Genomic DNA, 14,855 nt, shown 5'->3' with positions numbered 1-14,855 from the left:
TAATTGATTTACATGTTTATACTTCTACATTTAAATGCCACAAGTTACGATAACTGGTTCCTTTACTTGTTTTGCTCAAGTATTATTAAGTAAAAAACAGCTGGAGAGACCACTGTGAAGAAACTTGTGGAAAAACTGATCACAGTACATCGCATGGGGTGTCTTCTTACGTAGTTAGTGCATAGCTGGCAGTGTAACATTTAACTGGGTGTAATACTGTAAACAGGGAACCAGACCTTTGTCCCATAGGCTTGGAAATATGAAACAAATACTTTAAATCAACCATCTGGGGGCATGCGTTAGCTAAAGTTTGAAGGAATGCAAGAAGATAATGGAGAAATGTAATTGGAAAGAAAGCAAGACTCCCTAAGAAATATCGGTAAATTTCAGCGAAGTGTTACAACAATTACTTCCAGAAGTGAAATGAGACATAAAAGCAGCATATAGTTTATGGACAGACATTTTTGAGACAATTCTGGTGCTGGTGAAAGAGGAGCTGCTGACTATAAGCAATCGGATTATTAAGAAATTAACTGTAAGTTGGTTAACATTGCAAAGTATATTGGCATGTGTGTTTGTACTCTGTTAATAAGTCAATGTGAGTTAATGTACCAAACAAATACTACTGATGTTTTCAGCTTTAATGACAGTTCATTGAAGGAACAAGACTAAATAGCCTGGTGTAAAACTCTGTCCTGTTATGGTTATGTGTATCTCTTAAAATGTCGTTTAAAATATTTACTGTTTAAAAAGGTAAAATAAAGACAGCTGATCGCTGTGGCTTGATATTAACAGATTGTTTCACACTCTGACTGCTTTCTTGTTTTCATGTTGCTCTGGGAGTAAGATATAAAACTTTATGCAAACTCTGATAGCGTGGCTGCTCCTGAGTTTACTTAGTGTTTAGTATTTTTTAATCATGCTTTTTTTTCTGAAGATTTAAAAGCAGAATGTATCAACCAGACTAATTTATGATCCTAGTCCATCATTTGCATTAAAGAGTGACATCTAAACTATTCATCTTTTCAAGTTTTCCGCTACATCCCCATAATCTAGGTTGTGGCAATCTTGAACATATTATTGCCCCTCAATTTAATTATTTCCTTAAGCTTCTCAACTATTGTGTAGTAAATCCCTTGAATCATTTCTTCTCCAGGAAGCCATCCATAATGATGAACTCAGTGCTGACTAAAAAGCATTTGAAACTGAGGTGCAAATGCAGATGAGCATAGATCCAGTTAATAGAAACTTTCTATTCAAACTCCTGCAAATGCAAGTAATAGGTAAGAAACAGGGCAGAAACCAAACATGCGGACAGTTAAAATGGAACAGGGAATTTAGCCATTCCTCTCCTACCCCAATTGGCTGACTGCAATCTTCGATTTTAGGCAGATGAACTTCTGACCACATATTGGCACCATCGCCAAGACCGCCTAATTCCACCTCCATAACATCACCTGACCTTGCCCCTGTCTCAGCTCATCTGCTGCTGAAACCCTCATCCATACCTTTGTTATCCCTAGACACAACCTTACATCTTTTGGTTATCTCCACCTATTACTAGCCTTCTATCTAGCTCTTCTTGTCCCACCCCACCCCACCTTAAATCAGATTATATTTCACCTCTCTTCTATTTTTACTTAGCTCTGTTGAAGGGTCATTCGGACTCAAACGTTAACTGTTCTCCTATCCGCAGATACTACCAGACCTGCTGAGTTTTTCCAGGTATTTTTGTCTTTATTTTGGATTTCCAGCATCCGCAGTTTTTTGCTTTTATCTTCCACATTCTACCTTCCATAAACTTGAGGTCATCTAAAATTCTGCTGGCTGCACCCTAACTCAATCAAGTCCCTCTCTCCCATCGCCCTTGTGTTTCTTGACTCACATTGGCTTCCAATTAAACAACACCAACATTTTAAAATTCTCATCCTTGTTTTCAAATCCCACCATATGTTAAATGGACCCAAAGACAGATGGTTAAGTATGAAATTAGATCCTTTTCTTGATAGTTGGTTTATTTAGAGAATGCAGCATTACATATGTCTGTCTCTTACCCGTTTACACCCAGTGACCCAGCAGACCCCTTTTTATGCTCTTTCGATAGATCAAATGAACAAATAATCAAATAATGAAGAAATAAGAAATTTACAAATGGATATGGACAGGTTAGGTGAATGGGTCAAAATTTGGCAGATGGAGTTTAATGTGGATATGTGTGAGGTTATCCATTTTGGTCAGAAGAATATAAAGGCGACTTATTATTTAAATGGAGAGAAACTTTAGAATGCTTCAGTGCAGAGGGATCTGGGTGTCCTCCTGCATGAATCGCTGAAAGCTAGTATGCAGGTACAGCAGGTAATAAGGAAAGCAAATGGAATTTTGGTACTTATTGCGAAAAGAATAGAGTATAAAAATAGGGAAGTGTTGTTGCAACTGTACAAGGCATTGGTGAGACCACACCTGGAGTACTGTGTACAGTTTTGGTCCCCTTACTTGAGGAAGATGTAGTTGCATTGGAGGTGGTTCAGAGGAGGTTCACTAGATTGATTCCAACGATGCAGGGCTTATCTTATGAGGAGAGATTGAGCAGTTTAGGTCTATACTCGCTAGAGTTTAGAAAGATGAGAGGAGATCTAATTGAGGTATATAAGATGCTAAAGGGGAAAGACAAAGTAGACATGGAGTGGATGTTTCCCCTTGTGGGGCATTCTAGAATGAGAGGCCATAGTTTTAGGCTAAGGGGCGGCAGATTTAAATCGGAGATGAGGAGGAATTACTTTTCTCAAAGGGTCGCGAATCTGTGGAATTCACTACCTCAGAGTGCAGTGGCAGCCGGGACGCTGAATAAATTTAAGAAGGAGATAGACAGATTTTTAATTAGTAATGGGGTGAAAGGTTATGGGGAGAGGGCGGGAAATTGGAGTTGAGGACGAAATGAGGTCAGCCATGATCGTATTGAATGGCGGGGCAGGCTCGAGGGGCTGAATTGCCTACTCCTGCTCCTAGTTCTTATGTTCTTATAATCAACACCTTTTAAAGGATTATCATGGGTGCCTTTTTGCAGAGTCAGGAAGACTCTGCAGATCTTTAAAAATGGTGGATGGGGCCTATTTCCGGGATTCCCAGCCCCATCCCCGGCATCCCCAATTTTTGTCAGCATGGGATAAGGGTCCAGGCTGGCGCAGGTCATGAGCCCACACCCTGCACTCCCAACCTGGCCAGCTCCATTGTGGGGATAGGCCCCCCACAAATCTCATAGATACAGGCCAGCTTTTCAAGGAGCTGTGGTTCACGGCCCCTCAGAGGTGTTGTGAACCATAGTCTGGATGAAGGAATCCTTTGAAAGGTCTTTCTCATGCCCTCCATGCCAACATATGCCCCTCCACCCATTTCCATGCCTGCTCATACCCACCATGCCAATCTATGTCCTTGCACCCACCCCCCATGGCCCCTCATATACTCCATGCCAAACTATGACACTTACAAGCCCATTCACCCAGTTTACACTCTGTTCAGAACTAATGAAACCTATGGTAACAATGGCATGTGTAGAAAAGTGTTTGAAAAGTCATTTATTCATAACTTTCTTTTAAAAATCCTTTTACTTCAGCCCTATAAAAATGTCAATCAACCAAACCTTTAAAATATCAATAGCTGAAACTACAAGCACTTGACACCTCATTATCTTGTGTAAAAAAAAATCTAAGAGAAAGATCTGTCAATCAAACAATGTTGTCCCTTGGGCACATCTGTTTCATCAGTCTAATGGATGTCTGGACTCTCAGTCAAGCCTCATTATGCATTAGGAACATAGGAACAGAGGGACAGAGGAGCAAGAGTAGGTCATTCAGCCCTTCGAGCCTGCTCCACCATTCAATTAGGTCAAGGTTAATCATGTACCTCAATGCCACTTTTCTGCACTATCCCCATATCCCTTGATGCCATTAGTATCCAGAAATCTATTGATTTCTGTCTTGAACATGCTCAATGATGGACCTTCCACAGCCCTCTGGGATAGAGAATTTGAAGATTCACAATCTCTGGTGAAGAAATTCCTCCTCATATCAGTCCTAAATAGCCTGCATCTTATTCTGAGACTGTGCCCTCTATTTCGAGTCAGGGGAAGCACCCTATATACATATAACTTGTCACGGCCTGTAAGAATTTTATAAGTTTCAAAGGGATCACTTCTCATTCTTCGAAACTCTAGGGAATACAGGTCAGTTTCCTCTCCTCATAAGCCAATAAAGGCCAATATACCATTTGCCTTCCTTATGGATGCTACATGCTAGCTTTTAGTGACTCATGAACAAGGACACCCAGGTCCCTTTGGACACCAACACTTCCCAACCCCTCACCATTTAAGAGAAACTCTGCCTTTCTGTTTTTTCTACCAAAGTGGATAATTTCACACCTATTCACATTATATTCCATCTGCCATGTTCTTGCCCATTCACTTAGCTTGTCAAAGCCCCCTTGAAGCCTCTTTGCATCCTCCTCACAATTTATGTCCCCACCTGGTTTTGTGTCATCAGCAAATTTGGAAAAATTATATATGGTCCCCACATCCAAATCATTTATATAGATCATGAACAGCTGTGGCCCCAGCACTGATCCTTGAGGTACTCCACTAGTAACAACCTGCCATCCTGAGAATGACCTGTTTATTCCTACTCTGTTTTCTGTCTGTTAACCAATTCTCAACCCACACCAATGTATTACCCCCAATCCCATGTGCTCAAATTTTGCTTATGAACCTCCTGTGAGGGACCTTATCAAAAGTCTTCTGAAAACTTAAATACACCACATCCACTGGTTCTCCTTTATCTATGCTACAGGTAACATCCGTAAAAAACTCCAATAGGCTTGTCAAACATGACTTCCCTTTCATAAATCCATGTTGACTCTGCCCAATCATATCATTGTTTTCCAAGTGTCTAGTTATCACATCCTCTATAATAGATTCTAACATTTTTCTCTACTACTGACATCAAACTAACAGGTCTGCAGTTCTGTTTTCTCCCTGTCTCTCTTCTTAACTAGTAGGGCTGTATTTGCTACTTTCCAGTCTGCAGGAACCTTTCCAGAATCTATAGAATTTTGAAAGATAACCACAATGCGCACATTATCTCTATAGCCACCTCCTTCAATTTCTGGGATGTAGCTCATCAAGCCCTGGGGATTTATTAACCTTCAATCCAATTAATTTTTGAGTACTACCTCTTTATTAATAATTTCTTTCAGTTCCTCATTTTCACAAGTCTCTTGGTACCCTAGTATTTCTGGAACATTTTCCGTACCTTCCTTCATGAAGACAGACACAAAATAATTATTTAATTTCTCTGCCATTTCCCTATCCTCCATTATAAATTCTCCTATCTAATCGACCAACATTTGTCTTTGCTAATCTTTTCCTTTTCACATAGTTAAAGAAGATTCTACACTGCTGATCTTTTCCATTTCACTTAGCTAAGGAAGGTTTTACACTCTGTCTTTATGTTTGTCGCTAGCTTACATTTATATTCTCTTTTCCCTTTCTTTATCAGTTTCTTTGTCCACCTTTGCTGAATTCTAAATTGCTCCCAATTCTCAGGCTTGCCACTTTCTTTGATCTAATACAATCTTAAACATCTTTTGTTAGCTACAGTTGATTCGCCTTCCCTGTTGGGATTTTGTGTTTTAGAGAAATGTATATTTATTGTAGACCATGTAATACTTTAAATATTAGTAATTGCCTGCCTACCCTCAGATTGTTTAGCTTATTTTCCCAATCCACCATGGCCAATCTGTCCCTTATACCTTCAAAGTTTCCTTTGTTCAGATTTAACCCCCTAGTTTCAGAAGAAACTATATCACTTTCAAACTTAATGTAAAAGTCTACCATCTTATGGTCACTATTTCCTAAAGGCTTCTTTACATCTAGGTTATTGATTAGCCCTTTCTCATTACCTAAAATAAATCTAAAATCGCTCAATTCCCAGTTGGTTCTTCAACTTACTGCTCCAGAAACCCATCTTGTACACACTCCAGGACCTCATCCACCACAGCACATGTGCTAATTAGGTTTACCCAGTCTATATGTAAATTAAAGTCACCCATTATTACAGTATTTTCCAGCTCTAACAGCTCTAATTTCCTGAGTTATACTGTGCTGAACATTACCATTGGTGTTTGTTATTTTTATATATTCGTTCCTAGGATGTGGGCGTTGCTGGCTAGACCAGCATTTATTGCCCATTTCTAATTGCCCTTGAAAAGGTGGCGATGAGCTGCCTTCTTGAACTGTTGCAGTCCATGTATTGTAAGTACATGGGGGATGCGGTGGCATAGTGGTATTGCCACTGGATTGGTAATCCAGAGACCCAGGATAATGCTCTGGGACCTGAGTTTGAATCCAACCACAGCAGATGGTGGAATTTGAATTCAATAAAGATCTGGTATTAAAAGTCTAATGATGACTATGAAACCATTGCTGATTGTCATAAAAACCCATCTGGTTCACTAATGCCCTTTAGGGAAGGAATTCTGCTGCCCTGGTCTGGCCTACAAGTGACTCAATACCCACAGCAATATGGTTGACTCTTAAATACCCTCTGAACTAGGGATGGGCAATAAATGCTGGCCAGCCAGCAACACCCACACCCTGTGAACAAATAATAAAAGTGCACCCATGGTGCTCTTAGAGAGGGAGTTCTAGGATTTTGATCCAGTGACAGTGAAGGAATGGCAGTTCAGGATAGTGAGTGGCTTGGAAGGGAACTTGCAGGTTGTGGTGTTCCCATGTATCTGCTGCCTTTGCTCTTCGAGATGATAGGGGTTGTCTAAGGAGCCTTGGTGAGTTCTACTACACTACTGCCACTATACGTCGGTGGGGGAGGGAGTAAATGTTTGTGGATGGGATGCCAATCAAGTGGGCTGCTTTGTCCTGGATGATATCAAGCTTCTTGAGTGTTGTTGGAGCTGCACTCATCCAGGCAAGTGAGGAGTATTCCATCACACTCCTGACTTGCATCTTGTAGATGGTGGACAGTCTCTGGGGAGTCAGGAGGTGAGTTACTCACTGCAGGATTCCTAGCCTCTGACCTGCTCTTGTAGCCACAGTATTTACATGGTGGCCTATAAACAACTCCCACCAATCTTTGCTGCCCCTTGCTGTTTCTTAGCTCCACCCAAACTGATTCTACATCATGATCCTTCGATCTAAGATCCTCTCTCACTAAGATACTGATTTAGTCCCTTATTAAAAGCACTACCCCATCCCCTTGTCCTTTATGCCTATCCTTCCTGAATGACCAATATCCCTGAATATTCAGTTCCATTCTTAGTCACCCTGTAACCACAGGCCGTAATTTCTGATCTCTCCAGCATTGGATTTGGGGGGTACACTAAAGATGCGCTGGGGAATCTCCCTTGGGTCTTCACAAGTAAGGGTTTGCACAGCAATTGCCCAGAATTGCCAGCTTCTTCTGGGCTGGGGATCATCCAAAAAATATGACTTAAATCGTAAAATTCAGATGGTCCTGGCTGTATTACACAAATAGTTACCCAGAAAAAGTTAGAAGAATTAAAACCTCTTGTAATTTCTGGGTAACTGTTGCAAAAGCCCTACATGAATCCCCCATCACAGGTCTCCCCCCATTCCCACACCCCCCACCCCGCCCCCCCCACCCCCTGCCCACCAGGGGACTCCCCCACACACCAAACCACCCCAAGGAATGCCCCCCCCACCTGACTAACTACCCCCACCATGGTTTTCCCCATCCCCACTGATCCCCCAGCCCCCACAGGCCCAGCCCAACCAAACCACCCCCCCAGCACAGGCCTGACCACGCTCCGACTGACCTGAACCTGCTCCCCCCTCTACCTCCGACCACCCCCCCCAACCCGAGGTCTGATCCACAACCCCTACCTACCCCCACCCGAGGTCCAACACCCTGAACCCCCAACGCCCCCGAGGCCTGACCCCCCCCACCCCCCCCGGACACCCGAGGTTCGACCACCCCTGCACCCCCAACCCCACCTCCCCGAGGCCTGCCCCCATACTTCCCCGGGATACAACCCCCCACTGCCCCCCGCACCCCCCCCAACCCTCCAAGGTCTGACACCCTCACCCCCCACCCTTCATTCCCCCTCACCCCCTGCCCCACCAAGGTCTGACCCCCTCCTGCCCAGTCAACACACCCACCACGAGGTCTGAAGCCCCAGCCCCCGCCAGGTCCAACCCTCCACCTCCCCCAACCCCAGCAAAGCTCCCCGCAGTCCAAGACCCCACCCTACCTCCCCAAACTCAACCTCCAATCCCCCCGACCTCCAACTCTCCACACCCCCCAAATCCTCTCCACTTACCTTCTCCCTGGCCTGCCAATTTCAATGGGACCTTTAACTTACCTGATTTACCATGATTTACGGCAGCCAGGGCCATCAAAGTGGGTCATGTCCTTCTTCAATCCAACTCTGCTGGACAGCAATGCTGGGCCTCGAGGACAGCTGTGCTGCCTGCATCATGCCTGGCCTGAGTTGAAAGGTCGAGTGGGACAGGCACAGAAGAAACTTGGAGTAAGTAATTGGGCACAGAGCGGCAATCGGACGCTGATTGCCCACTAAGGAGGTTCTGGCCTCAAGCCTCCATAATGGCAATTAAATCATAACTATTTACCTCTATTTGTCCCTTCAAATCATCTATAGTATTGCGAATGCTACACGCATTCAGATAGAGTGCCCTTAACTTTGTCTTTTTAACATTATTCCACATTCTGATCGTCTTTGATGCTTGGCCTTCACTTCATCTGCCTTCTAATTTTGCTTACTACTTTTATACTTCCTGTTACCAGTTTTGCTTCCTTCCAATCTGAGCTCGCTCTCAGGTTCCCATCCCCCTGCGAATCTAGTTTAAGCACTCCCCAGCAGCACTGGCAAATCTCTCTGTGAGGATGTTAGTCCCAACCCTGCTCAGGTGCAACCCATCCATCTTGTCCGGCTCCCGCCTGCCTAGAACCAGCCCCAGTGTCTCAGAAATCTGAAGCCTTCCCTCCTACACCAATTCTCCAGCCATGGATTCATTCGCTCAATCCTCCTATTCCTATGCTCACTAGCACATGGCACTGGGAGTAAACCTGCGATTACTACTTTTGAGGTCCTGCTTTTTAATTTCTTTCCTAACTCCTTAAAATCTGCCATCAGGGCCTCATCCCTCTTCCTGCCTATGTCATTGGTACCAACGTGGACCACAACCTCTGGCTGTTCACCCTCCCCCAGAAGGATGTCCGGCAGCTGCTCTGTGACATCCTTGACTCTGGCACCAGGGAGGCAAATACCATCCTGGAGTCACGTCTACAGCTGCATGAATGCCTGTCTGTTCCCCTAAATAATGAATATCCCATCACTATTGCTCGCCCACTCTTTTTTCTCCCCTCCTGTGCAGCTGAGCCATCCGTTGTGAAACGGACTTGGCTCTTGCTGCACTCCTCTGAGGAATCATCGCCCTCACCAGTATCCAAAATCAAAAGCTGGTTAGTAAGCGAAATCAGCTCAGTGGACTCCTGCGCTACCTGCCTGGTTCTCTTAGACTGCCTGGAGGTCACCCATTTCCTCTCTGCCTGCATGCTCCTAACCTACGGTGTGACCACCTCCCTAAATGTGCTATCCATGTAATTCTCTGCCTCGCGGATACATCACAGTGACTCCATCTGAGTTCTGAAACCTGGAGCTCAAGCTTCTACAGCTAGTGACACTTACTGCAGATGTGTTTGTCTCGGACACACGGGTGCATCCGTACCTTCCCACATTCCACAGGATGCATGTTCCACTTGACCAACCTGCCCTGCCATACTTTAACTTTTACAACTATTTATTATAAGCAGAATAACTTACTAGTTACTCACCGATCAGCTTCTTCCTTTGTACTGAAGTAAGAACCAAATACTGGAGGCTGAAAAAGGTAGAAAATGAAAGGAGCACCACCTTCCCCTCTTCACCAAACTCTCACTTTCCAAACTCCCAGCTGCTCACGCTGTTAAGTCTCACTCCATGCAATTTGCACCAAGACCCCTGTATTTATACTATCTGTGACTGGTGTGATGATATGTGTATATATTTATCTATTTTTTATATGTTATGTATATATTCTGTGTAGGTAAGGGAAGCTTTGTCTGTGTAACCAGGGTTAATCATAGGGGAGATTTGTGGAGTCAAATTGTCGGTGGATTCTAAGGGATGAAAGAGTAAAATGTGTTAACTCTTTGCATTTGAAATGAGGCCATATGGTGGGTTTTAATTTACAAATAAGCACAGTAGATTTGAAATTTACATTTGGGGTTAAATATTAAAATTGACGTGTAGCTATTGCATTTCAAAAGAGGTTCAAAGGTAACAAGGATCATTGGAGATTTGTGAGTAAACAAGGACAGACATTTTAAATTTTATTGACCCAAAATAGAGGTAACATAGAAACATAAAAGGTTTTAATATTTGGGGAACCTAAATTTAAAGTAATTTGTGAGAACAATGGAGAACGAAGGTGAAAGGAAAAAAATTGTATTTATGAGAACAAATTTTCAGCTGGAGTGAGTTGTTGTTGTAAATGTCTCACTGAAGACCAGCTCCTTTGTTTTTGGCTGTGAATAATTTTTAACTGAAGAAAGCATCTCAGACTTAGGCCAAGAGAATATTTGTCCTGTGAAGCAGTTTGTTTTGAATCTGCCTTTGGAAAACCACATCAGCATGTTTTGGTTTTGGGAGGTTGTGGATTGTACTTCTGGTTACATTGAAAGGCAATGTCTTGATTTGGGTAATATTTCCTGGATTTTACAATTAAGAATCTATAAAGGCTGTTGCCAAAAATATAGTCTCATTGTGTACCTTTGGTAAAACATTTTTAGGGGTTATTTTATAAGATCTTTTCTAACGGTGTAACTTTTATCTTGTGTGTTTAAGTTTTATCTTTTCTTTTAATAAATACTTTAATTTTTCGAATTTTAAAAATTACGACTGAAGTCATGTGCTTCTGTGTTCAGCAGCTATCCCCCCACATTTCTACAATACAAAAAAAACAGGTTATAGTAAGGCGAGACAGATTTCAATCTGAGACCTGGCTTGCTCAGGATTAACATCAGCTGCTATCATAACACTCAGATGAGTCAGGTCTGCTAGAAATCAGGTTACGCTAGTCACCTAATTAACTAAATACAGCTGTCCTCTAGTAGAGAGTTTGTTTATCCCTGCTTAAGACTGGATTTAGAAATCTTGGCAGAAGGTCCCATTAGATTGAAAGATAGCAAATGTAACTCCATTATTCAAAAAGAGACAGAAAGTGGAAAACTACAGGCCAGTTAGCTTAACATCTGTTGTAGGGAAAATGATAGAAGCTACTATTAAATAAGTTATAGCAGGGCACTTGGATAAATTCAAGGTCATTAGGCAGAGTCAACATGGTTTTGTGAAAAGGAAATCATGTTTAACCAATTTATTGGAGTTGTTTGAGGAAATAACATGTGCTGTGGATAAAGGGGAACCAGTGGATGTACTGTCCTTAGAATTGCAGAAGGTTGATAAAGTGCCATTTCAAAGTTTATTGCATAAAATAAAAGCTTATAGTATGGGGGTAACATATTGGCATGGATAGAAGATTGGCTGGCTAACACGAAGCAGAGAGTTGGCATAAATTGAGCTTTTTCAGGCTGGCAAGATGTAACGAGTGGTGTGCCACAGAGATCAGTGCGGGAGTTCAACTGTTTACAATTTATATAAATGACTTGGATGAAGGGATGGTTGCAAAATTTGCTGATAAAACAAAGATAGGTAGGAAAGTAAGTTGTCAAGAGGTCATAAGGAGGCTACAAACAGACATAGATAGGTTAAGTGAGTGGGCAAAGATCTGACAGATGAACAGATGAAGGATAATGTGGGAAAATGTGAAATTGTCCATTTTGGCAGGAAGAATAAAACAGAAGCATATTATCTAAATGGTGAGAGATTGCAGAGCTCTGAGGCAGAGGGATCTGGGTGTCCCAGTGCATGAATCACAAGAGGCTAGCATGCAAGTACAGTAGATAATTGGGAAAGCTAATAGAATGTTGTCATTTATTGGGAGGGGAATTGAATACAAAAGTAGGGAAGTTATGGTTCAGTTGTACAGGGCACTAGTGAGACCACATCTGGAGTACAGTATTGGTCACCTTTTTTAAGGAAGGATGTAAATGTGTTGGAAGCAGTTCAGAGAAGGTTTACCAGACTAATACCTGGAAAGGGTGGGTTGTCTTATGAGGAAAGGTTGGACAGACAAGGCTTGTATCTGCTGGAGTTTAGAAGAGTAGGAGGTGACTTGATTGAAACATATAAGATCCTGAGGGGTCTTGACAGGGTGGATGTGGAGAGGATGTTTCCTCTTGTGGGAGAATCTAGAACTAGGGGTCAATGTTTAAAAATAAGTAGTCGCCCATTTAAAACAGATGATGCAATTTTTTTTCACTGAGAGGGTTGTGAATCTTTGGAACTCTTTTCCTGAAAAGGTGGTGGAAGCAGAGTCTTTGAATATTTTTAAGGCAGAGGTGGATAGATTCTTGGCAAGCAAGTGGGTGATAGGTTATCTGGGGTATGTGGGGTGTAGATTTCAGGTTACTAATAGATCAGCCATGATCTTATTGAATAGCGGAGCAGGCTCGAGGGGCTGAATGGCCTACTCCTGCTCTTTGTTCGTATGTTCATAACCTTGTTTGAGTGGGGCAGAAGCCAGCATATTGTGGACACAGTATTGACTGTTTTGCTAACATATTCCCAGAGTCAGACTTTGACTTTGGACAATAACGTGGAATTGCTGATAATTGCACATCTCTCCTGATTTGTATTTCTACTAACTTCAATAAAAATAAATGTCAATAGAGATGTAAAAAGGGCTGTTGATTCCCTATCACCCATTTTACATTATTGCACAAAGTCAAGAACCACTCCCAATGTCCTCACTAGGTGATCAAAGAATGAAATGATCGCATGTGACCAATTACATTAATTATCAACATCTGCATGGTCACACGAACAAACTGAGTTTTATGATTTGAATGTAAGGCTATAATTCTGCTATTCAGACACTCCACCTTTGGAATGGCTCTTTCTTTATCTTTTAATGCGTTTAATTTATTTTTAATTTTCTTGAACAATGTGAAGTTTTCATCACTGCATTTATTTACTGATTTGCCACTTAGCAATCATGCATGAGGGAAAATAGAGATTACTTATCTTCACTGTAATCACTACTTTACCACAAAAACTAGGCAGGCTCTCTGATTTCAGTGGTCTCAGCACTTTTTCTCTTCTATCTCATCCATTCCTTGCTATGGCAACCTGACATTAGTAGACAAATGCATGCTCACTTCTTGGCGTGTTGCTGTTTTAAGTAAAATATAAAACAATGCAGGAGATATGATGGCAAGAATGGCCTCAGGTTTCTCCTGTGTTTAGCTTGGTTATGCTTTTTTTTTCAGATTTCAGAAGCAGGAAGGGTTGGCCAGACATTGATAACACGAGTACTCTGTGAGTCCCAAATATGGATCGAAAACCGACAAAATCATTACCTCCCTATTCCATACTCTTGAGCCTTTTCATGCTGTTGGCATTGATGGCATTGTTAATTCAGGTTATAAACATCAATTGGATAAAGGTACGTAGAGCAATAAAACAGCCCGTTCAGAGTAAACTGATATGCTAAACAAGACTTGAAGTGGTCGTGATGAAAAACGTGATTTAAATGGAAAATCTCAGTAGGATCTTTATGTTTTGTTTCTGCTTTATTTCCCATGAGATTTTCTCTTCTACCTTGCATTTTCTCTTCAATGTTTTCTACTAATTTCCCACCCTGCTCTCCTGTTCTAAGGTCCTGTTCCATGGGCAGCAATCTCCCTCCAGTACCTTATCAAAGTAACTGTTTTCCATATGTGAGTCTTGGCAGTGGGTGTCACCCAACAAGCTGACTGGACATAGGGTAGTAGAGCATCACACCTGAACCTATATCATTGCTCCCTTGAATTCATGACCCATATATTCTGTTCACTTTAACTCTCCTCAATTTTTTTTTATTCGTTCATGGGATGTGAGCGTTGCTGGCGAGGCCAGCATTTATTGTCCATTCCCAATTGCCCTTGAGAAGATAGCGGTGAGCTGACTTCTTGAAGCACTACAGTCCATGTGGTGTAGGTCAGGGGCTTAGAAATATATTGCCTTTCCTTTACTGTGGCTGTGTCAAAATCCTGGAACTCCCTCCCTGAAAGCACCGTGAGTGTACCAACATCACAGGGACTGCAGCAGTTCAAGAAAGCTGCTCGCCACCACCTTCTCAAGGGCAATTTGGGATGAGCAATAAATTCTGGCCGGGCCAGCAACGCTCACATCCCACAAGCAAATAAAAAAAACATCAGTACTCACCCTGACGATCACTCAGGGAAGTTTGTTCCCATCTCTGTGGATGATTAATCCCTCATGCAGTCATCCTTGCAAGCCACTCACCAGTCCCTAAATGCACCCTCCATGCATACAAAGATCACACCCATGCAATGATTGATACAACTCCCCCTTTTGATCATAAGTATTAAATCTTATACCAATTCCACATCATGGTTTTGTGAATCATTCATTAACATGCTTCGGTGTTTTGATGGGGATAGTTTTGGGCTTAATGGCATCAACAGGTTGATGGACAAGTTTTACCTTTGTAACAGTCTTGGTATTCACATTTTCAAGGGTTGCGGGGGCTGATCCAGGCACAATGGAACCATAGTCACTATTTTGTAAGTCCTGTTACAGAATAACCATGGGAGTGCAATGGTCAGGGCAATCACTTAAATCTGGACAAACTCATCCCATCATTG

General features: G+C 42.3%; 1 protein-coding gene across 2 annotated transcripts in view; it reads left to right on the top strand.

Annotated features, from left to right (window-relative positions):
* Positions 1-332: 332 nt before the first annotated feature.
* LOC144691697 (NXPE family member 3-like) overlaps positions 333-14,855 on the top strand; it is a 61,031-nt gene continuing 46,508 nt past the window's right edge. For both annotated transcript variants that reach the window (XM_078560055.1, XM_078560054.1), the window contains exons 1-2: positions 333-535; positions 13,476-13,651. In XM_078560055.1, the coding sequence (XP_078416181.1) occupies positions 13,538-13,651 (114 nt within the window). In that variant the 5' untranslated portion in view covers positions 333-535; positions 13,476-13,537. The remainder of the gene's footprint in view (positions 536-13,475; positions 13,652-14,855) is intronic.

The sequence above is a fragment of the Cetorhinus maximus genome, chromosome 16 (assembly GCF_964194155.1).
Source record: "Cetorhinus maximus chromosome 16, sCetMax3.hap1.1, whole genome shotgun sequence".
In the NCBI taxonomy this organism is placed as follows: domain Eukaryota; kingdom Metazoa; phylum Chordata; class Chondrichthyes; order Lamniformes; family Cetorhinidae; genus Cetorhinus; species Cetorhinus maximus.
The sequence above is the reverse complement of the archived record's forward strand: the minus strand, read 5'-3'. Positions and strand labels throughout refer to the sequence as shown.